This window comes from Eriocheir sinensis, unplaced genomic scaffold, assembly GCF_024679095.1.
Source record: "Eriocheir sinensis breed Jianghai 21 unplaced genomic scaffold, ASM2467909v1 Scaffold109, whole genome shotgun sequence".
NCBI classification, from domain to species: domain Eukaryota; kingdom Metazoa; phylum Arthropoda; class Malacostraca; order Decapoda; family Varunidae; genus Eriocheir; species Eriocheir sinensis.
This window is the reverse complement of record NW_026110396.1, coordinates 201,038-223,550: the sequence shown is the minus strand read 5'-3', so window position 1 is coordinate 223,550 and position 22,513 is coordinate 201,038. Positions and strand designations below refer to the sequence as shown.

At 46.5% G+C, this 22,513-nt stretch overlaps 2 protein-coding genes across 2 annotated transcripts in view; both read right to left on the bottom strand.

Moving 5' to 3' along the window:
* Positions 1-12,526: 12,526 nt before the first annotated feature.
* On the bottom strand, positions 12,527-20,751 carry LOC126989182 (uncharacterized). Its single transcript, XM_050847730.1, has 4 exons — positions 19,304-20,751; positions 18,800-18,966; positions 13,652-13,805; positions 12,527-12,807 (listed from the first exon to the last, which is right to left on the bottom strand). The coding sequence occupies exons 1-4, from the start codon at positions 20,695-20,697 to the stop codon at positions 12,789-12,791; spliced, it is 1,734 nt and encodes a 577-aa protein (XP_050703687.1). The 5' UTR covers positions 20,698-20,751; the 3' UTR covers positions 12,527-12,788.
* A 7-nt stretch (positions 20,752-20,758) lies between these two features.
* Positions 20,759-22,513, bottom strand: part of LOC126989196 (uncharacterized) — a gene marked incomplete at its 3' end in the record, with an annotated part of 41,972 nt that continues 40,217 nt past the window's right edge. The window contains exon 2 of the mRNA XM_050847781.1: positions 20,759-21,651. Coding sequence (XP_050703738.1) covers positions 20,759-21,607 — 849 coding nt within the window. The remainder of the gene's footprint in view (positions 21,652-22,513) is intronic.

Below are 22,513 nucleotides of genomic sequence, written 5' to 3'. Positions count from 1 at the left end.
GTGTCCTGATACCCTCCTCTTGAAAGAGTTCAAGTCGTAGGCAGGAGGGAATACAGATGAAGGAAGATTGTTCCAGAGTTTACCAGCGTGAGGGATGAAAGGGTGCAGATGCTGGTTAACTCTTGCATAAGGGGTTTGGACAGTATAGGGATGAGCTTGATTAGAAAGTCGTGTGAGGCGAAACAGCGGGAGGGGGGGAGGCATGCAGTTAGCAAGTTCAGAAGAGTAGTTAGCGCTGAAAATATCGATAGAGGATAGAAAGAGAGGCAACATCGCGACGGAATTTAAGAGGTAGAAGACTATCAGTAGGAGGAGGAGAGCTGATGAGACGAAGAGCCTTAGACTCCACTCAGTCCAATAGAGCTGTGTGAGAGGAGCCCCCCCACACGTGAGATGCATACTCCATACGAGGGCGGACAAGGCACCTGTGTATGGATAGCAATTGGGCGGGGGAGAAGAACATACAGAACGCCCAACCTCGAGGAAGCTGATTTAGTGAGAGAGGAGATGTGAAGTTTCCAGTTAAGATTATGAGTTAAGGATAGACCGAGGATGTTTAGTGTTGAAGAAGGTGAAAGCTGAGTGTTGTCGAAGAATAGGGAATAGGTGTTTGGAAGATTGGGTCGAGTTGAGAGGTGGAGAAATTGCGTTTTTGAGGCATTGAAGGACATAAGGTTCCTTCAACCCCAATCGGAAATGATAGCAGGGTCTGAGGTTAAGAGTTCTGCAGCCTCCAGTCTGGAGTCATGTACTTCCTGTTGGGTAGGTCTTCTATTGAAATAAGTTGAATAATGCAGAGTGGAATCGTCGGCGTATGAGTGGACAGGACAGTTTGTTATGGAAAGGAAATCATTGATGAATAACAGGAAGAGAGTGGGTGATAGGACAGAGCCCTGTGGAACATCACTGTTAATAGGTTTAGGGGAAGAACAATGACCGTCTACCACCGCAGAGATAAAATGGTCGGAAACGAAACTGGAGATAAAAGAACAGAGAGAGGGATAAAATCCGAAAGAGGGCAGTTTAGAAAGCAAAGACTTGTGCCAGACTCTATCGAAGGCTTTCGATATGTCTAGCGCAACAGAGAAAGTTTCACTGAAACGGTTAAGAGAGGATGACCAAGAGTCAGTTAAGAGAGCTAGAAAATCGCCAGTAGAACGCCCCTTACGGAACCCATTCTGGCGATCAGATAGAAGGTTATAAGTGGAAAGGTGTTTTTGAATCTTTCGGATAAGGATTTATTCAAAAGCTTTAGATAGGCAAGAAAGTAAAACTATAGAGCGGTAGTTAGAGGGATTGGAACGGTCACCCTTCTTAGGCACAGGCTGTACGAAGGCGTACTTCCAGCAGGAAGGAAAGGTAGATGTTGATAGGCAGAGACGAAAGAGTTTGACCAGGCAGGGTGTCAGCACGGAAGCACAGTTTTTAAGGACAATAAGAGGCACTCCATCAGGTCCATAAGCCTTTGAGAGTTGAGGCCAGAGAGGGCATAGAAAACATAATTTTTAAGAATTTTAATAACAGGCATGAAGGAGTCAGAAGGGGGATGAGTAGGAGTTATATGCCCAGAATCGTTCAGAGTGGAGTTGTTACAGAAAGTTTTAGGTAAGAGTTCAGCCTTAGAGATAGATGAGACGGCGGTGCTGCCGTCAGGGTTAAGGAGAGGGGGAAATATGAAGAAGTGAAATTGGAGAAGATATTTTTGGCTAGATGCCAGAAGTCACGGGAAGAATTTGAGAAAGCAAGGTTTTGACATTTTCTATTGATGAAGGACTTTTTCGTAAGTCGGAGAATAGATCTGGCACGATTCCGGGCAGAAATATAAAGATCATGGTTAGTAGGAGTGCGAAGGCTCTGGTAGCTTTTGTGAGCTGCCTCTATATTTAATAGCACGAGAACAAGCAAGATTAAACCAAGGCTTTTTAGCATGAGGAGTAGAGAAAGAACGTGGAATGTATGCCTCCATTCCAGAAACAATCACCTCTGTGATGCGCTGGACACACACAGAGGGGTCTCTATCCTGGAAGCTTAATCATTCCACGGGAAATCGGAAAAGTACTTCCTCAGGTCGTCCCACCGAGCTGAAGCAAAATGCCAGAAGCATCGTCTCTTCGGTGGGTCCAGAGGATGCACAGGAGCGAAAGGACAGGTTACTGAAATAAGATTATGATCAGAGGAGCCCAACGGACAGAACAGTTTGACAGAGTAAGCACAAGGGTTAGAAGTAAGGAAGAGGTCTAGTATGTTGGGCCGGTCTCCAAGACGGTCGGGGATACGTGTAGGGTGCTGAACAACTGCTCTAGATCGTTGGGGAGAGCAAAGTTGTAGGCTTGTTCACTAGGCTGGTCAGTGAAAATGGATGAAAGTCAAAGCTGGTGGTGAACATTGAAATCTCCCAAGATGGAGATTTCACAGAAGGGAGACTGGGTCAAGATGTGCTCCACTTTAGAGTTCACATAATCAAAGAGTTTTACATAGTCAGTATAGTTAGGTGAGAAATAAACAGCACAGATGTATTTAGTAATAGAATGACAATGAAGTCTTAGCCAGATGGTGGAAAATTCAGAAGAGTCAAGGTCGTGGGAACGAGAACAAGTGATGTCGTTGCGCACGTAGACGCAACATCCAGCTTTGGATTGAAATTTAGGATAGAGATAGTAGGAGGGAACAGAGTAGAGATTGCTGTCAGTAGCCTCAGAAACCTGTTTCGGTGAGGAAGAGAAGGTGAGGTTTAGAGGAGGAGAAATGGTGTTCTACCAAATGAAAATTAGAACGATGACCGCGAATGTTGCAGAAATTGATAAGAAAAAGGCTAGAGGAGTTATCAAGACACCTCTCAGGTCGCCCTGTACCACGACTCACTCCCTACTCACTAGAGGTATACGGGGAGATCACACTCCCTGACTCAGTGAGGCGACATGTTCCTCCCAGAAAACGTTTGTCCCGAAAAAAACAGAGAGAAAATGAATAATTGGTTCATGAATTAAACCCACTGAATTAAATCCACTGAAAAGCTAAACACTGACATAATATATGAACTCAAGAGTAACGTCAGTGCTGTACTCGAGGGAAAGAAAAAGAGCCACATGGGTACTATTATGAGATGGTACACCAGCTATTCAGCCGTACAGAAAATAAACAAATAATTCGAGAAAATTAAGGAAAAATAGTAGAACAACCCGACCCAGGAAAACCTAACTGTGTTCAAAAGGATAGGGCAGCAAGTACAAGATGTCAAAAAGAAAGCCAGAGAAAGGTACTGGACGACGTTTCTTCAATCGATGGGTCACAGAACACCGTTGAAAGAAGTATAAAAAAAAATATATATAAAGATTATTCAAGGGGTTAAATCAATACTGCCTGCTTATCCAAATCCTTCACAGAAAAGCAGTGAACTGGTGTGCGAGTGGGCTGAGGTATCAAGCTACGCCCTTGGCCAAGAAGAACAAACGATGCCTCAAGAAAACTGAATCAGCTATCGGGAAGCCGAGTGTGTGTGACGACGAGCCCATCACGGAGGAGGAGTTCACCAGGGGCATAAAGAAAGGGAAGTCCAGAGCGCCCAGGATGAATGGCGTCAATTATGATGTCATCCGTGTTCTATCCACAATCAACGGCAACCCAGTTCTGCAGCTCTACAATGTGATCTGGAATGGGGATCGTCTGCCGACAGCATGGAAACAAATCACTCATCATCCCCATCCCCAAGCCAAGAAAGCCAGAAACTTATAGACATATTTCCCTCACCTCATGTCTTTGTAAGCTCTTTGAACGGCTAACCCTCAATAGGCTGTTATATAGTATAAAGCCAAAGCCCTCCAGTAACTTGTACGGTTTTATCTCTGGTAGGACCACACAACACTGTATACATTGAATTCTCTCTGGGGTTAGAAAACATTATAATGTCTTTGTTGACCTAAAGGGACCATTTGATTGAGCCAATCCAATCATGATATTATCTGATCTCTTAAAAATTAACTCTGGCACCATCATCAGAATAATACAAGACTATCTAACATGCAGGCACAGTAGTACTCCACCTGGGAACACATGGAGTTAGGCACACCTCAAGGGGGGAGTCCTGTCACCAACACTCTTTAACGTACTCATGAACGTCTTTGGCTTTTACAGCTTCAAAGGTGTCATTGTGACCATCTATGCTTATGACATTGTACTGCAAGCTGACTCACGATCATACATCACCAAAGCACTTACACAGTTAAAAAAAAAACTTTGAAACTCTATTGGCCTCATAAGAGCAAACTGTTGCACAAGAAACGTCTCAACAAAGAGATTTTACGACTACAAGGTAAAATTTTTGAGGAGGTACAAACATACACATACATGGACGTGCTACTGAGGACGCGAGATGGGAAAAATGACGAAATTGCACGGTTGAAGCAAGCCTATCAGCCTAGAATAGCCCTGCTAAGAAAGGTTGCTTGGAAAGACATGGGTTCGTCCATTCCTGTCCTGAAAAGGCTGTACCTTTAATTAGTCAGGCCAGTAGTCGACTACAGTGCAAGCACCATCACAAACTTAAACAAACGAAAGACCAAGGCCCTTGAAGCAATCCAAAATAATGCGATCAGAATAATTTTAGGATGCCCAAAAAGTACCCAACAAGACTATACTAGATACGAAGTAGGGTTACCAACACTTATTCACAGGGTGCAGCAAATGACGACTATATAAATCATGAGGTTCCTCAACATCAAAGATGATAATGGTCGGCTTTATGAGGCAGTCTTTAACCCTACCTGGAAAGAAAAACGTAATGTCTGGCTCACATCAGTTAAACTCTTAGAGGATTGCTGGAGACATTTAGTGCGCATCACTACCTAGACAGGACCAACACGCCAACTGACGTCCCTACCTGGAATCTCCCAGTAGTTCATATATGTTCCTCTGAACTCAATAGCTGAAAATGTAATGCCCCCACCAGCTTGATGCGGCAGAACTACCTTGGCAGGCTGCATACTCTTCCTAAGGGCCCAGTATATTGTAGACTGACGGATCACTGCATGAGGATAGGCGCGCCGGAGATGGAGTCGTTCACTACAAGCAGGGCGGTAAAGTGGAGCGCAGAACGCTTCATATTAGGACATCTGAAGGCTGCTCGAAGGCCCAAACGGAGCTCACGGGGATTGCAGCAGCCCTAACGGCCGTCCGAGAAGAAACCGGCGACATCATCGTCGCATCTGACAGCATGAGCGCACTGCAGGCCATAACCTCCAAGAATCCTCTCCACACTGACCTGGTACACATAATAAAGACAGCTCCACAGTTTTGTGTGCCGAGACAATAAATGATATAATGAAATCTCTCTCTCTCTCTCTCTCTCTCTCTCTCTCTCTCTCTCTCTCTCTCTCACACACACACACCATCATCGGACAGTGTAGTGCAGTGCAGTATGGCTTACCGCTACTCTCTACACTTCCTTCGCTTCCACAGGCGTGGAGCTGGATACCCCCCCTCACAGGCCATCGACACACTAAAAACACTGAACCTATTTCGTAGCCGTGGCCGCCGGGCAGGGTGCTGTGTTCAGCGAGCCATCAATACTATTACGAGTGTACGCCCAGTGACTAATACAGTACAGCATGGCGAGTACAAACACTTTGAAGTGCCGCGTGTGTGGTACAACCTCCCCTCAGTGCTGATGTCGAACGTCACCTCCCTGAACAACAAGCTCGACGTGGTTATTACCACAGTGAGAACCATCAACCCGGACATAGTGGCAATAACGGAACCCTGGCAAGTGACCCCAGAGCTGTGCCAGGTGGACGGGTACAGTGTGTTTTCCCGCCTCAGAGAGGGCAGGAGAGGCGGTGGAGTACTAGTGTGGTGCCGAAACACCTTCAACCCCTCAGTGCTCGATGTGGACGTTCCCGATGAGGTGGAGGTGGAGCCACCCCCTCCCGCCGCCCCAGCCAGGTTGACACCATTATTCTATGTACAGTGTACCATCCACCCCGCTCTCCCTCCGGCCCTGCGTTAGTGAACCATCTCATCAATACAGTGGACGCTACACGTGTTAGGTACCCCGGCGCTAAGTTCGTGTTGTGTGGGGACTTCAATGAACTAGACATTGCGGACGTTACCAACCACCTGTGCCTCACACAACTTGTTAATTTTCCCACGCACGAAAGGAACACGCTGGACCTTATCCTCACTGACCTGACGGACTGGTACTCCCCCCCTCAGCCCCTCCCCCCCATGGGCCGAAGCAATCACACCTCAGTCCTGTGGACGCCCTCCCCTACCATCTCACGAAGGTGCGAAACGGCCAAGAGGACCACCCGCCCGACACCTGACTCCAAGATTAGGCAATTTGGGCAGTGGTTGGTGGGCTATCCTTGGGTCGGGGTCCTTACCGTTCGTGACGTCACGGAGAAGTGGAACAACTACCTCGCCACCGTCACTCAGGCGTATCACCACTTCTTCCCCACCAAGACACAACACACCCACCCAGCCGACCTGCCTTGGATGACCTCCAGGATTAAGGCCTTAATGTAGCAAAGAAACCGCGCCTTCCACACGGACCGAGCAAGATACAGGGCCCTTCGCAACACAGTCATCAGGGAAATCGCAGTGGCGAAGAAGGAGTACTACCCCCAAGAACTACAACACCTGGAGGGCAATAACACCAGCAAGCTGTTCTCCAAGATACGCCATTTGTGTGGTCTGGGCAACCCGTCGTCGGCTTTCCCTTTTCTCCCCTCCTCCTCCTCCCCCCTTGAGATAACTGAACTGATTAACTCTCACTTTTCCTCCATCTGTCAAAGCCTTCCCCCCTTAGACCTTGCCTCCCTCCCCGCCTACCTACCCTCCCCGTCTAATCCTCCCTCTGTGGAGGAGTTTCAAGTTGCCGAAAAGCTCAGATCTCTCAAACTCAAAAGGTCTACCACACCTCTAGATTTACCCATAAAGCTTTATCAGGAGTTTTCCTATGAACTTGCTACCCCCCTTGCCTCCATCATAAATGCCTCCCTCACTCAGAGTAAATGCCCCACAGATTGGAAAACCTCATTCGTCACTCCCATCCCCAAAGTCACCAACCCCACCTCAATGAACTAAGACCCATTGCCATCACTCCAATCCCGAGCCTGCTTTGTGAAGACTTTGTATTTAGCTGGGCATATGATACCATTCATTACAAAATTGATCAGAGGCAGTTCGGCAACGTTAGAGCCTCCTCCACTACACATTGCCTCATTAGTTGCCTTGATTTCATTCTAAAAAACCTGGAAACCAGAAAAACTTCCTCTAAAACTTCCTCTGCCCTCGCCTTTATTGACTTTCGGAAAGCCTTCGACCTGGTTGACCACACCACTGTCATCACCAAGGCCATAAACATCGGCCTGCCCTCCCACCTGACATCCTGGCTGGCGGACTTCCTGACGCACCGGCACCAAGCTGTGCGTCATCAGGGCTGCACCTCCACCCTCCAGCCCCTCTCTGCTGGGGTGCCACAAGGGACGCGCATGGGGCCTCTTTGCTTCCTTATTCTAATCAACAATGCACTGTTAGACGCCCCTCATCGCTGGAAGTACGTGGATGATTCTACAGTGGGCATCTCCATCAACAACACAGCCCCTGACTACACGCCCCTACAACACATTCTGGACCGACTGCAGAGCTGGACGCAAGACAACCACGTCACCATCAACACCAACAAGACGGTGGTGATGCATTTTCACACCTCCACCACTGCCATCCCACCGCCAGCCCTGGAGGTTGGCCCTCACCAGCTGCAGGTGGTTGAATCCACCAAACTACTTGGAGTCACCCTGGACAGCAAGCTGAGGTGGGGCAAGCACGTCACCACCATCATCAGGGCTGCTTCCTACAAACTTTTCATGCTGAGGTGGGTAGGCGGTGGCGTAGGTGGTAGCGTACTGGGATCACATTCACCGCGTGATGGACGACGCGGGTTCGAATCCCCGCGCTACCACTCGGATTTTTCAGTCACCGCCGAGTGGCTTAAAACTACCCACATGCTGTAGAGGAAAATTATTATATGCACATTCCCACTATCTCACACTTATCAACGTCCTCCAACAATAATGAAGTGTACATTGTCAGCTTCGTCGTGCACAGTCCTGGAAAATCTTTGCAATGAGAGGCCTGTATTGAAGCTTTTACCTTATGAGACGCCACTTCCACCTATATCTAATTCATTATCAACCTCTTTCGGATTATATCCCTCTCTCTGTTCCTTAACTCCAGTTTCCTTTCCGGCCGTTCTATTTCTGCGGTGGTAGACGGTCACTGTTCTTCCCCTAAACCTATTAACAGTGGTGCTCCACAGGGCTCTGTCCTATCACCCACTCTCTTCCTGTTATTCATCAATGATCTTCTTTCCATAACAAACTCCTCTCCACTCATACGCCGACGATTCCACTCTGCATTATTCAACTTCTTTCAATAGAAGACCATCCAAACTGGAAGTACATGACTCCAGACTGGAGGCTGCAGAACGCTTAACCTCAGACCTTGCTATCACTTCCCATTGGGGTTGAAGGAACCTTGTGTCCTTCAATGCCTCAAAAACTCAATTTCTCCACCTCTCAACTCGACACAATCTTCCAAACACCTATCCCCTATTCTTCGACAACACTCAGCTGTCACCTTCTTCAACACTAAATATCCTCGGTTTATCCTTAACTCAGTAGCTTAACTGGAAACTTCACATCTCCTCTCTCACTAAATCAGCTTCCTCGAGGGTGGGCGTTCTGTATCGTCTCCGCCAGTTCTTCTCCCCCGCACAATTGTTTTTTTTTTTTTTACAACAAAGGAGACAGCTCAAGGGCACAAAAAAATAAACAATAATAAAAAAAAAAGCCCGCTACTCGCTGCTCCTACAAAAAAGAATCAGAAGAGGTGGCCGAAAGAGAGGTCAATTTCGGGAGGAGAGGTGTCCTGATACCCTCCTCTTGAGAGAGTTCAAGTCGTAGGCAGGAGGAAATACAGATGAAGGAAGATTGTTCCAGAGTTTACCAGCGTGAGGGATGAAAAAGTGAAGATGCTGGTTGACTCTTGCATAAGGGGTTTGGACAGTATAGGGATGAGCATGAGTAGAAAGTCGTGTGCAGCGGGGCCGCGGGAGGGGGGAAGGCATGCAGTTAGCAAGTTCAGAAGAGCAGTCACCATGAAAATATCGATAGAAGATAGAAGGAGAGGCAACATGGCGGCGGAATTTGAGAGGTAGAAGACTATCAGTATGAGGAGAGCTGATGAGACGAAGAGCCTTTGACTCCACTCTGTCAAGGAGAGCTGTGTGAGTGGACCCCCCACACACATGAGATGCATACTCCATACGAGGGCGGACAAGGCTCCTGTAAATGGATAGCAACTGAGCGGGGGAGAAGAACTGGCGGAGACGGTACAGAACGCCCAGCCTAGAGGAAGCTGATTTAGTAAGAGATGAGATATGAAGTTTCCGGTTGAGATTTTGAGTTAAGGATAGGCCTAGAATGTTTACTGTTGAAGAAGGTGATAGCTGGGTGTTGTCAAAGAATAGGGGATAGGTGTTTGGAAGATTGTGTCGAGTTGATAGGTGGAGAAATTGAGTTTTTGAGGCATTGAAGGACACAAGGTTCCTTCTACCCCAATCGGAAATGATAAGGGGTTTGGACAGTATAGGGATGAGTATGAGTAGAAAGTCGTGTGCAGCGGGGCCGCGGGAGGGGGGGAGGTATGCTGTTAGCAAGTTCAGAAGAGCAGTCAGCGTGAAAACAGCGATAGAAGATAGCAAGAGAGGCAACATCGCGACGGAATTTAAGAGGTAGAAAACTATCAGTAGGAGGAGGAGAGCTGATGAGACGAAGAGCCTTAGACTCCACTCTGTCCAGAAGAGCTGTGTGAATGGAGCCACATCCACACGTAAGATGCATACTCCATACGAGGGCGGACAAGGCCCCTGTATATGGATAACAACTGCGCGGGGGAGAAGAACTGGCGGAGACGATACAGAAAGCTCAACCTCGAGGAAGCTGATTTAGCGAGAGACGAGATGTGAAGTTTCCAGTTGAGATTTTGTGTTAAGGATAGACCAAGGATATTTAGTGCTGAAGAAGGTGACAGCTGAGTGTTGTCGATGAATAAGGGATAGGTGTTTGGAAGATTGTGTCGAGTTGATAGGTGGAGAAATTGAGTTTTTGAGGAATTGAAGGACACAAGGTTCCTTCTACCCCAATCGGAAATGATAGCAAGGGCTGAGGTTAAGCGTTCTGCAGCCTCCAGTCTTGAGTCGTGTACTTCCTGTTGGGATGGCCTTCTATTGAAAGAAGTTGAATAATGCAGAGGGAAGTCGTCGGCGTATGAGTGAACAGGACAGTTTGTTATGGAAAGAAGATGAAAAACATGAAGAGAGTGGGTGATAGGACAGAGCCCTGTGGAACACCACTGTTGATAGGTTTAGGGGAAGAACAGTGACCGTCTACCACCGCAGAGATAGAACGTCCGGAAAGGAAAGGCTTTCGATATGTCTAGCGCAACAGAGAGGGTTTCACCGAAACGGCTAAGAGAGGATGACCAAGAGTCAGTTAAGAGAGCAAGAAGATCGCCAGTAGAAGGCCCCCTGCGGAACCCATACTGGCGGTCAGATAGAAGGTTAGAAGTGGAAAGGTGCTTTTGAATCTTCGGTTAAGGATTGATTAAAAAAATTTAGATAGACAAGAAAGGAAACTATAAGGCGGTAGTTTGAGGAATTGGAACGGTCACCCTTCTTAGGCACAGGCTGTACAAAAGCAGACTTCCAGCAAGAAGGAAAGGTAGATGTTGATAGGCAGAGACGAAAGAGTTTGACCAGGCAGGGTGTCAGCACGGAAGCACAGTTTTTAAGGACAATAGGAGGCACTCCATCAGGTCCATAAGCCTTCTAAGAGTCGAGGCCAGAGAGGGCATAGAAAATATCATTAGGAAGAATCTTAATAACAGGCATAAAGGAGTCACAGGGGGATGAGTAAGAGGAATATGCCCAGAATCGTCCAGGGTGGAGTTCTTACAGAAAGTCTGAGCGAAGAGTTCAGCCTTAGAGATAGATGAGACGGCAGTGCTGCCGTCAGGGTTAAGGAGAGGAGGGAAAGAGGAAGAAGTGAAATTGAAGGAGATATTTTTCGCTAGGTGCCAGAAGTCACGGGAAGAATTAGAAAAAAGCAAGGTGTTGACATTTTCTATTGATGGAAGAGGTTTTGGTAAATCGGAGAATAGATTTGGCACGATTCCGGGGTGAAATGTAAAGTTCATGATTAGTAGGAGTGCGAAGGCTCTGGTACCTTTTGTGAGCTGCCTCTCTATATTTAATAGCACGAGAACAAGCATGATTAAACCAAGGCTTTTTAGCATGAGGAGTAGAGAAAGAACGTGGAATGTATGCCTCCATTCCAGAGACAATCACCTCTGTGATGCGCTGGGGACACACAGAGGAGTCCCTCTCCTGGAAGCAGTAATCATTCCACGGGAAGTCGGAAAAGTACATCCTCAGGGCGTCCCACCGAGCTGAAGCAAAATGCCAGGGGCATCGCCTCTTCGGTGGGTCCAGAGGATGAACTGGAGCGATAGGACAGGATACAGAAATAAGGTTATGATCGGAGGAGCTCAACGGAGAGAACAGTTTGACAGAGTAAGCAAAAGGATTAGAGGTAAGGAAGAGGTCTAGAATGTTGGGCCTGTCTCCAAGACGATCGGGAATAAGTGTAGGGCGCTGAACCAACTGCTCTAGGTCGTTGAGGAGAGCAAAGTTGTAGGCTTGTTCACCAGGCTGGTCAGTGAAAGATGACGAAAGCCAATGCTGGTGGTGAACATTGAGATCTCCCAAGATGGAGATTTCAGCGAAGGGAGAGTGCGTCAAGATGTGCTCCACTTTAGAGTTCAAATAGTCAAAGAATTTAACATAGTAGAGTTAGGTGGGAGATAAACAGCACAGATGTAATTAGTAATAGAATGACAATGAAGTCTTAGCCAGATGGTGGACAATTCAGAAGAGTCAAGGTCGTGGGCACGAGCAGTAAGTAGCGGGCTTATTTTTTCATTATTGTTTACAATTATTTTCACGCCCTTGAACTGTCTCCTTTTCTGTGAAAAAAAAAGGATGATTAGTTTATTCTACAGACGATGTAACAGATATATATGTAACAAGTGAAAAACTTTTCAGAGAATTTATGGCCATCACAAAAACCCATTATTTTACACTGGTGGGAGTGAATTTCCATAACGTGGTAAGTAAGTCTTACAAACTTATGTCAGATTCCGGGTTGATATGTGGCCTTAGGCCACTCGGCGGTGACTGAAAACCCCTAGCTGTGGCGGCGGGCTGGAATCGAACCCGCGTCCTCTAAGATTCGGGGCTAGCACGCTAAACACCCAGCCACCGCCTTTGTGTCTTCATGTGTGTGTGTGTGTGTGTGTGTGTGTGTGTGTGTGTGTGTAAAAGACACTAATATTTATTAAAGGATCATGAAATTAGGAACACAAACATATTATACAGAAATACATTCCGCTTGAAGTGTGTGTGTGTGTTTTTATTTTTTTTTTATTTTTTTTACGTTGTTGCCTATTGCGCCGGTAGGCATCTTCCCGGTGGGGCCTGATGGTCGGCCCAAGGCTTCTTCCAGGTGGGGCCTGATGGTCGGCCCAGCCCGTTCTGGCGCAGGCGAGTGTTTATAGTGGCGCCATCTTGCATTGGCTCATGCTGCCCCCCGGAACTCGTTCTTGATTCGCTTGGACGGCTTCCTCTAGAGTCCGGGTTGATGGGTGGTCTTCAGGACAGCATGTGGGTAGTTTTAAGCCACTCGGCGGTGACTGAAAATTCCGAGTGGTAGCGTGAGGATTCGAACCCGCGTCGTCCATCACGCGGCGAATGTGGGTCCAGTACGCTATCACTTCGGCCACCGAAGAGAGAGAGAGAGAGAGAGAGAGAGAGAGAGAGAGAGAGAGAGAGAGAGAGAGAGAGAGAGAGAGAGAGAGGAATCCAATTCCCACATTTTAGATAGGCAGGTGTATTTCACACCTAGCTGTCCTGCCATTATGTCATCGAGGGTACAGAGAAGGAGAGCCCGACACTGCTGCTTCTCTACCTCACTGTCGAGACCAAGGAGATTTCTCATTATAAGTTTGTTTTCCCATGTTAATAATTTACACTTTTTTTTTTTGTATGTCCGAGTATGTGTTTATTTTCTTGTCAGAGAAACTAAATTCAATATTAGAGATGATGAATTAATGTTTCTTTAAGGTAAATTCTTATATTTCCAGCATTATTGTTGCTTTGTGTTTTTATTTCTCCAAGGAAGATGCCACTCGCCTCTTGTAACTACAAGGATGTTGAGTTTCATACAGATACTAAGTATATAGCCTATAGTGTTACTGGTATTGTTACTGATAGTTTTATCATCATCATTGTTACTATTATTATTATTTTTATTATTTGTATTAATGTTATTATCATTATTATTATTATTATTATTATTATTATTATTATTATTATTATTATTATTATTATTATCATAATCATCATCACTACATTTTATAATCATTAATAATTATATTATTATTATTATTATTATATTTATCAATATCATTACTACTGTGATCGGGGAGAATTAGCAGACGCAGTCTAATTTTAAAACGCTTCTAGTCACACACTCACCTTCCCTGCCTGGGATGAAGAGCTCTGGCGACATCCACGGCTGCCTTCATCTTCTCGTTGTCCACGCCGGACAAACGAAGGTTTACATCATGCACATCATATGGGAGCGCAGTAAGAGAATCAGTGCTCACTGCAGACACGGGGACGTGGAGATCTGCAACCAATTATTGTGTGTCACCACCATCACCGCCACCCAAGCCACCATTACCATAACTACCATTATCGTTGCCACCACCACTACTACTTTTTTTTTTACAGCTACGGAGACAGTTCAAGGGCGTAATGAAAAAAATGAAAAAGAGGCCCGCTACTTACTGCTCCAGAACAGAGGTTAAAGGAGTGTTCAAAATCAAAGGTCAATTTCGGGAGGAGAGGTGTCCTGATACCCTCCTCTTGAAATAGTTCAAGTCATAGGCAGGAGGAAACACAGATGAAGGAAAATTGTTCTAGAGTTTACCAGCGTGAGGGATGAAAGAGTGAAGATGCTGGTTAACTCTTGCATAAGGGGTTTGGACAGTAAAGGGATGAGAATGAGTAGAAAGTCTTGTGCAGCGAGGCCGCAGGAGGAGGGGAGGCATGCAGTTAGCAAGTTCAGAAGAGCAGTCAGCATGAAAATATCGATAGAAGATAGAAAGAGAGGCAACATGACGGCGGAATTTGAGAGGTAGAAGACTATCAGTATGAGGAGGAGAGCTGATGAGACGAAAAGCCTTTGATTCCACTCTGTCAAGGAGAGCTGTGTGAGGGGACCCCCCTCCACACATGAGATACATACTCCATACGAGGGCGGACAAGGCCCCTGTAAATGGACAGCAACTGTGCGGGGGAGAAGAACTGGCGGAGACGGTACAGAACGCCCAGCCTAGAGGAAGCTGATTTAGTAAAAGATGAGATATGAAGTTTCCAGTTGAGATTTTGAGTTGAGGATAGACCGAGGATGTTTAGTGTTGAGGAAGGTGATAGCTGGGTGTTGTCAAAGAATAGGGGATAGTTGTTTGGAAGATTGTGTCGAGTAGATAGGTGGAGAAACTGTGTTTTAGAGGCGTTGAAGGACACCAGGTTCCTCTTGCCCCAATCGGAAATAATAGTAAGGGCTGAGGCTAAGCGTTCTGCAGCCTCCAGCCTTGAGTCGTTAAGTTCCTGTTGGGTGGGTCTTCTATTAAAAGAAGTTGAGTAATGCAGAGTGGAACCATCGGCGTAGGAATGGATAGGACAGTTCGTTTTGGAAAGAAGATCAGCAATGAACAACAGAGAGTGGGAGATAGGACAGAACCCTGGGGGACACCACTGTTAATAGGTTTAGGGGAAGAGCAGTGACCGTCTACCACAGCAGAAATAAAACGGTCAGAAAGGAAACTGGAGATAAAGGTACAGAGAGAAGGATATAAACCGTAGGAGGGTAGTTTGGAAAGCAAAGATTTGTGCCAGACCCTATCAAAAGCTTTTGATATGTCCAGCGCAATAGCAAAGGTTTCACCGAAACGGCTAAGAGAGGATGACTAAGAGTCAGTTAGGAAGGCTAGGAGATCACCAGTAGAACGCCCCTTGCGGAACCCATACTGGCGATCAGATAGAAGGTCAGAAGTGGAAAGGTGCTTTTGAATCTTCCGGTTAAGGATTAATTCAAAAGCTTTAGATAGACAAGAAAGTAAATCTATAGGACGGTAGTTTGAGGGATTGGAACGGTCACCCTTCTTAGGCACAGGCTGTACAAAGGCATACTTCCAGCAGGAAGGAAAGGTAGATGTTGACAGACAGAGGCGAAAGAGTTTGACCAGGCAGGGTGACAGCACGGAGGCACAGTTTTTAAGGACAATAGGAGGCACTCCATCAGATCCATAAGCCTTCTGAGGATTGAGGCCAGAGAGGGCATAGAAAATATAATTTTGAAGAATCTTTATAACAGGCATAAAGGAGTCAGAGGGGGGATGAGGAGGAATAAGCCCAGAATCGTCCAGAGTGAAGTTTTTAGAAAAAGTTTGAGAGAAGAGTTCACCCTTAGAGATAGATGAGACGGCAAGACTGAGGAGTGGAGGGAAAGATGAAGAAGTGAAGTTAGAGGAGATGTTTTTGGCTAGATGCCAGAAGTCACGGGAAGAGTTAGAGAAAGCAAGGTTTTGGCATTTTCTATTAATTAAAGAGTTTTTGGTTAGTCGGAGAATAGATTTGGCACGATTCCGGGCAGAAATGTAAAGTTCATAATTAGCATTAGTTTGAAGGCTCTGGTACCTTTTGTGAGCTGCCTCTCTATCATTGACAGCACGAGAACAAGCGTGATTAAACTATGGCTTTTTAGCGTGAGGAGTAGAGAAAGAACGAGGAATGTATGCCTCCATTCCAGAGACAATCACCTCTGTGATGCGTTGAGCACACACAGAGAGGTCTCTATCCTGGAAGCAGTAATCATTCCACGGGAAATCGGAAAAGTACATCCTCAGGTCGTCCCACCGAGCTGAACCAAAATGCCAGAAGCATCGCCTCTTCGGTGGGTCCAGAGAGTGTACAGGAGCGATAGGACAGGATGCAGAAATAAGATTGTGATCGGAGGAGCCCAACGGAGAGAACAGTTTGACAGAATAAGCAGAAGGGTTTGAGGTAAGGAAGAGGTCTAGAATGTTACCTCTACTACCACCACCGCTATCACTATCACAATCACCACCGCCACCGTCCTCACTACCACCACCATTACCGAAACCACCATCACCCCAACCTCCACCATTGCAACCATTCTTTCCAACACTGCCACCACCATCATTATCCCAACTAGCATAACATCCCTACCATTGCTGCCACCATCTCCATAAATACTACCGCCACTACCATCAGCGCCACTGTCACTGTCATCATCACCTATCATTACCATCACCACCACCATTACCATATTCCATAACTACCACTGCCACTAACATCACCATTATCACTAACACTACCGTTACCCAACCACTAACACCCCCACTACCCAACCACTAACACCACCACCACCACATTCACCCCCCCCCCCATCACCATCACCATCTTTACCACATTTAGCACTAAGACTACTTTCATCACCACCACCAACACAAGCACTACCACCACAATCACCATTATCAATACCATCACCACCACAACTATCACTGCCACGACCACGCCACCAATAACAAGAGCAACGAAAAGAACATGATCACTACTACCGTTAACACCACTATGATCACTACTACCACCAGCACCACTGCCACCACTCCCATAACCATTATCACCACTACCACAACCACTGCCACTGCTATAATTACCACCCATCACCATCACCACAACCAACGCAATGGCCCCCGCCACCATTATCACCACCACCACGGCCACCACCATCACCACCACGGCCACCACCATCACCACCACAACCACCACCATCACCACCACAACCACCACCATCACCACCACAACCACTTGCACCACAACCACCACCACCACGGCCACCACCATCACCACCACGGCCACCACCATCACCACCACAACCACCACCATCACCACCACAACCACTTGCACCACCACCATCACCACCACGGCCACCACCATCACCACCACGGCCACCACCATCACCACCACGGCCACCACCATCACCACCACAACCACTTGCACCACAACCACCACCACCACGGCCACCACCATCACCACCACGGCCACCACCATCACCACCACAACCACAACCACCACAACCACCACCACAACCACCACCACCCACACCCCCACACCCACAACCACACACACCAACACACCACCACCACCATCACCACCCCCACCACCAACACCACCACAACCACCACCACCAACAGCACCACTATAATCAGCGACCCAACCCTTATCACTACCACCACCACATCGGCTATCCCTCCCATTTTCACTAACACCACCACCATTATCACAAGCACCACCATTAATGCCACCACCACCAGCAACTATTCTTAGTACCACCACCACTGACACCACCGAAATAATGACTACCACCAACCTTAACCATCATTGCCACCAATACCATCACAACTACCACCACTACTGTCATCATATCATTACCACAATCAATACTGCCACAACCAACATTATCACTACCGCCTACAACAACGCCACTCATAGCTCCAATCTTAATTACTACCAATAACCCCCACAACAACCACCACTACCGGCACCACAACTATTATCAATACCACCACTACCACTACCATCAACACAACCATTATCGCTATCAGCACCACTATCAACATAACAACCACCACCATTATTAAATTTCGAGAGGCGGTGGCCGAATTTTCAGAGTGTGGGCGTGGTGAGCCCATGGACATAGATTGAGTTCCGCCGAAACACGATGATTTTACAAACCATCGCCGAGTGGCGGAAGATCACCCACATGCTGCCTAGACCTTCAATCAACTCGAACTTCAGCGACTTTCTTCAAATGGAGCACCGAGGATAGCACAGGCCAAGCAAAAGTCATATATCACGGCAGTCACTCTAAATAAAATTATCCTGCGCCACTTATGGGCTTGGGTCGCCAAAGAGACCCCTCAGAATAGCCTACCGGCATCATCTAAAAAAAATTAACTACCACAACGACCATTATCATTACCACCACCACCAACAGCAACACCACAACCTCTGCCACCTTCCCCTTTATTACTAATATCACCATCACCACGACCATTATTATCACTACTGCCATTTCCACCATTATCACTACCACGTCCAGCACCATTATGATTGCCACCACCAACAACAACACTGCCATCACCAACATTATTACCAATACCAACTTCATATCCACCACCACCATTATCACCACCAGCAAGACTGCAAATACCGAAATCATTTCCCTATTACCACCATCACCACAAACAATAAAAACTTATTTTGCATCACCACCACCACCACCACCACCTTTATCACTCTAACACGACCACCACTGCCACCACCACCATTATCATCACCAGTACCACCACCAGAACGGCTACTACCACTATTAACACTACCCCTACCCCCAACCACTGCCACCACCAACATTATCTCCATCGCCACCACCACCAACACCTACATTGCAGCACCAACATTATCGCTACAAATTCCACTATCACCAATGCCACCACTACCATTATTGATCATACAACATAACTGAAGACTCACCCAAAAGACGTAAGTTAGGGAGAAGGACGCGGATATGTTCCAGGGCCGGCAGCAGGCTCTGCGCGTGGCCATCTCCCGCCACCACCAAGGCTAGAGCCCAGAGGCCTTTTGGGAGTAGCGTCAAGTGATCAGCGTCCAGGTGGCCCATGAAGTAGTTCAGGTCATTTCTGTAAAAGTGCATATCTGTGGTCACGGCCGTCTATGTGTAGGAATACGAATAATTCACGGCGAGACACGAGAAGTAGTCTCTCGCAACGGCAACACTCACAAAATACGCAAAACACGAACGATTACAGAACACCGACAGCAACCGACACAAGCAAACGGATGAGAGAGAGAGAGAGAGAGAGAGAGAGAGAGAGAGAGAGAGAGAGAGAGAGAGAGAGAGAGAGAGAGAGAGAGAGACGTAATTGATCGATAAGTAATTGATAGACAGATGGACATATACAAATAGATAGGCATGGAGGTGAAGTGGCAAATAGACAGATAGAGATTTAGGCTCACCTGGGAAGTTTTTGCAGCAGGGGAAAGGAGGAAGTGTCTGGGCGAGGATGTTGAAAGTGGTGCTTCAACGTTAAGTTGATTAAGACATTGTGACTAAGGCCTGAGGACAAGGTTTCTATCCCACTTTGATCCCTCTTCAGCGTTATGAAGACATTCTTACGATGGATGTGAGGCAAAAGATCAGTAGCGATGTGCAGTGTACTGTCATCTACAAACAGACCTTTATTATGATCACCGTTTATATGGTGTGCTACTCTTCGAATGGCGTTGATATTGACCTCAGTGTCCGCCAACACATACATCCAGATTTCCGTTCTCATTCCAGACTCTTGTAACAAGTCCACGGTTTCCTCTACCGCCGTGACATTGGGATTACCGTGATAGCTCAACAATCCAAGTAGATGAGACAACGTGTTATTTAGAGTAAAAAGCTGTAAGTTTTGTCCTGCTGTGGAGTCAAGTAGGTGGCGGATGTCTCCCGCTTTGTAGTTGTTGTTGAGGCGTTCATGAATGTGCCAGGCTGCGAAAAAATCTTGCAGGCCTTTGTGTGGAGCGTGGTACTGTGCTGTCCTCACCCCACCCACCTCTGCTTGCCGCAGAGAGTAGAAGGCCGCTAATGTGTCCTGCACTGGCAGGTCCTTTGCCTCACAGAAATCTGTCAGTTGTATTATATCATCATCACTGAGATATATTTTGCTGTGAATGATCCCATTCAAGGCAATTTTATAGCACTTCAACAAAAAATGTTTAATTCTTATCCCGAGGAGAGGTTCTTTGGGTACTTTTGGACTACCAGCCAGTCTGTGCCGCAACTTCTCCACACACCAGTCCAGGATCTTCTGATACAGCTTGGTCTGGGTTATGGTGGTCGTCAGTTTTTGAGGCTCGATATAGAAAAAAGTAACAAAGAAGAGAATATTAAGAGGCAGTCGAAAGATCTGCCTCCAGGCTACCTCTTCCATCACCTGCCTCAGAAGGGGCTCGTCTCCAGGGATATTGACACACAGCCAGCGGTAGTGTCGTACTGCTAACTCCGTCCTCTTATCAACAGAAATGCCCTCAAGCTTGAGGTGGGAAAGTTTGTAGGTTTTGGGCGTATTTGCCTTCATAGTTTGTATGGCTTCTGGACGGGATGTTGCAAGTAAAGTGAATTCGGGACAGTATTCACATTGGTTCAGGATATCTCTGACGAGGAGGTGTGAGGCATCGTTCATCTCATCGAGTGCATCGATGATGATAAGGACGCTGGTGCGCTTCAATAAAGGCATTACTAGGCTGCCATACCTGGAGTGGGTTTCTGCCAGGAGCCTCATCAACAAACCCTCAAAGGTGGGACTGCTCTCTGTTCGACATACGACCCATAAGATAAGGTGGTAATAGTCCAGCCCCTCCATGCGGCGACCACTCTTCTCCTTTAAGTACTCAGAAAGAATATATGTAAGGAGGGTGGTTTTCCACTGCCGGCATCTCCTCTACTAGTATGATATGTGGCGATGATGGTGTACTTCTACCCTGGGAGAGAGTTAGTAGCTTCAAATGATCGATATTCTTCTTTTCATTTTTTTCTTCTTGAATTACAATATCTGAAAATATATCCTGAACTTCAACCCAGTGATTTTCTTGGCCGCTGAGAAAGTAAAGTGGGTCAAGGAGCTTGGCACTGCTAAGTTTTTGTTTGAGTTCTTCATCAGCCTCCTTCCGGAAATGTGGTAGTAGATCACCCACTGATCGTCTCAGTATTTCATCCTCGCTAAGCTTTTCGTCCCTGATGTCGTTGACTATTTTTTTAATTTCGTTCTTCTTCCTGTCACATTCGACCCCATCAGTGTTATACTTCACCTTCGTGGCTTCTAAAGTTTTAATGAAGTCATCTTGAAGCTCATCAATTTTTTTTAGGAATTCTGTTTCATCCATGTCTTTCTGTGCTCCATGCACCACTTCATTTCTTGTGTCCTTTATCTTCTTGATCAGAGACTGAGCCTGGTGGTTAGCAGGATCATCCCATCCTTCACATCCCTCTGTGATCGCTTTCCAGAGCAAGCTAATATCAAATTTGCTACATGAAGCATCATTCCTGATCAAATCCTTCTGAGTCTTATCAAAACACTTTCCTTTATGCTTAGTGTTCTTGTATTTGGCCGTCGAGGTGCCAGGAAGCTTGTCAAGGTACTCGATGAAAGTGTCTTTAGGATTCTTGCCGGGTGTCCCGCACCGGAGGGTATATGTCAACACCTGCTGGCCGGCTGTCTCCAGGACACGCAACAACTTCAAGCGGAAACATACACTTGGCGGGAAGGCCGCCATCTCCTGCCAGTGGCTGCTGGTTGGTGCCAAGGACGTTTGGTTATCTGTAAGAATATACATTGTCTTATTATTTATTTAAGAGGTTTAGATGTTACTGGAAAGCAATCATACAACCATAGGGTAGGGAAGGAAAGGAGAAAATATGATGACTAATTAACCTATTACAAGACAACAAGCAGAGGGAAAGGTCACCGAACACGAGAGAGATGCATGACGATTTTGGTGAAGGATGTAGAAAGATGCCTCAACAGCCTTTCACTAGACTTTTAAGCTGCCGGTAAAGGATCAAAGCCCGTCCAGGCGGTGGGAAGGAGAGTTCGGGTCAATGGTGGAAATCACGTTGGTCTCCCCTCATCAGTGGAGTCACTCAGGAGTCAGCGGTGGGACTCATCGACTTTCATCATCTACATTTTACAACAACAATCAATATTCCTGAATAACCACTTTTGCTGAAGCATAAGATTGCTCAACTGTTCAGGTATGGTACGGGGTATGATAGGACGATGAGGCATCACAGAGAAGCATGACATACTATGTACTGAAGCGGTTACAGTAACTGTTACTGTTCAGCATCAACCGGTGCATCACACAAACCGCTGGAAAAATACTATAACGTCTTGCATAACACAATATTACTATACAGTAAGAAATATTCTAGAAACTGTATCCCTTTTTCCGTACTTTTTATCTTTACTCTCCTTACCTGGCAATCTATCTCTGCTATGTTAGACGGTCCCTGTTCTTTTAGACCTATCTAAAGTGGTGTTCCGAAGGCTCTGTCCTATCTCCAACTCTCTGTTATTCATTATTTTCTTTTCCAAAGCAAACTATCCTATCTACTCGTACGCCGATGTATCTACCCTGCATCACTTAACATCTTTTAACAGAAGACCCTCCCAACAGGAA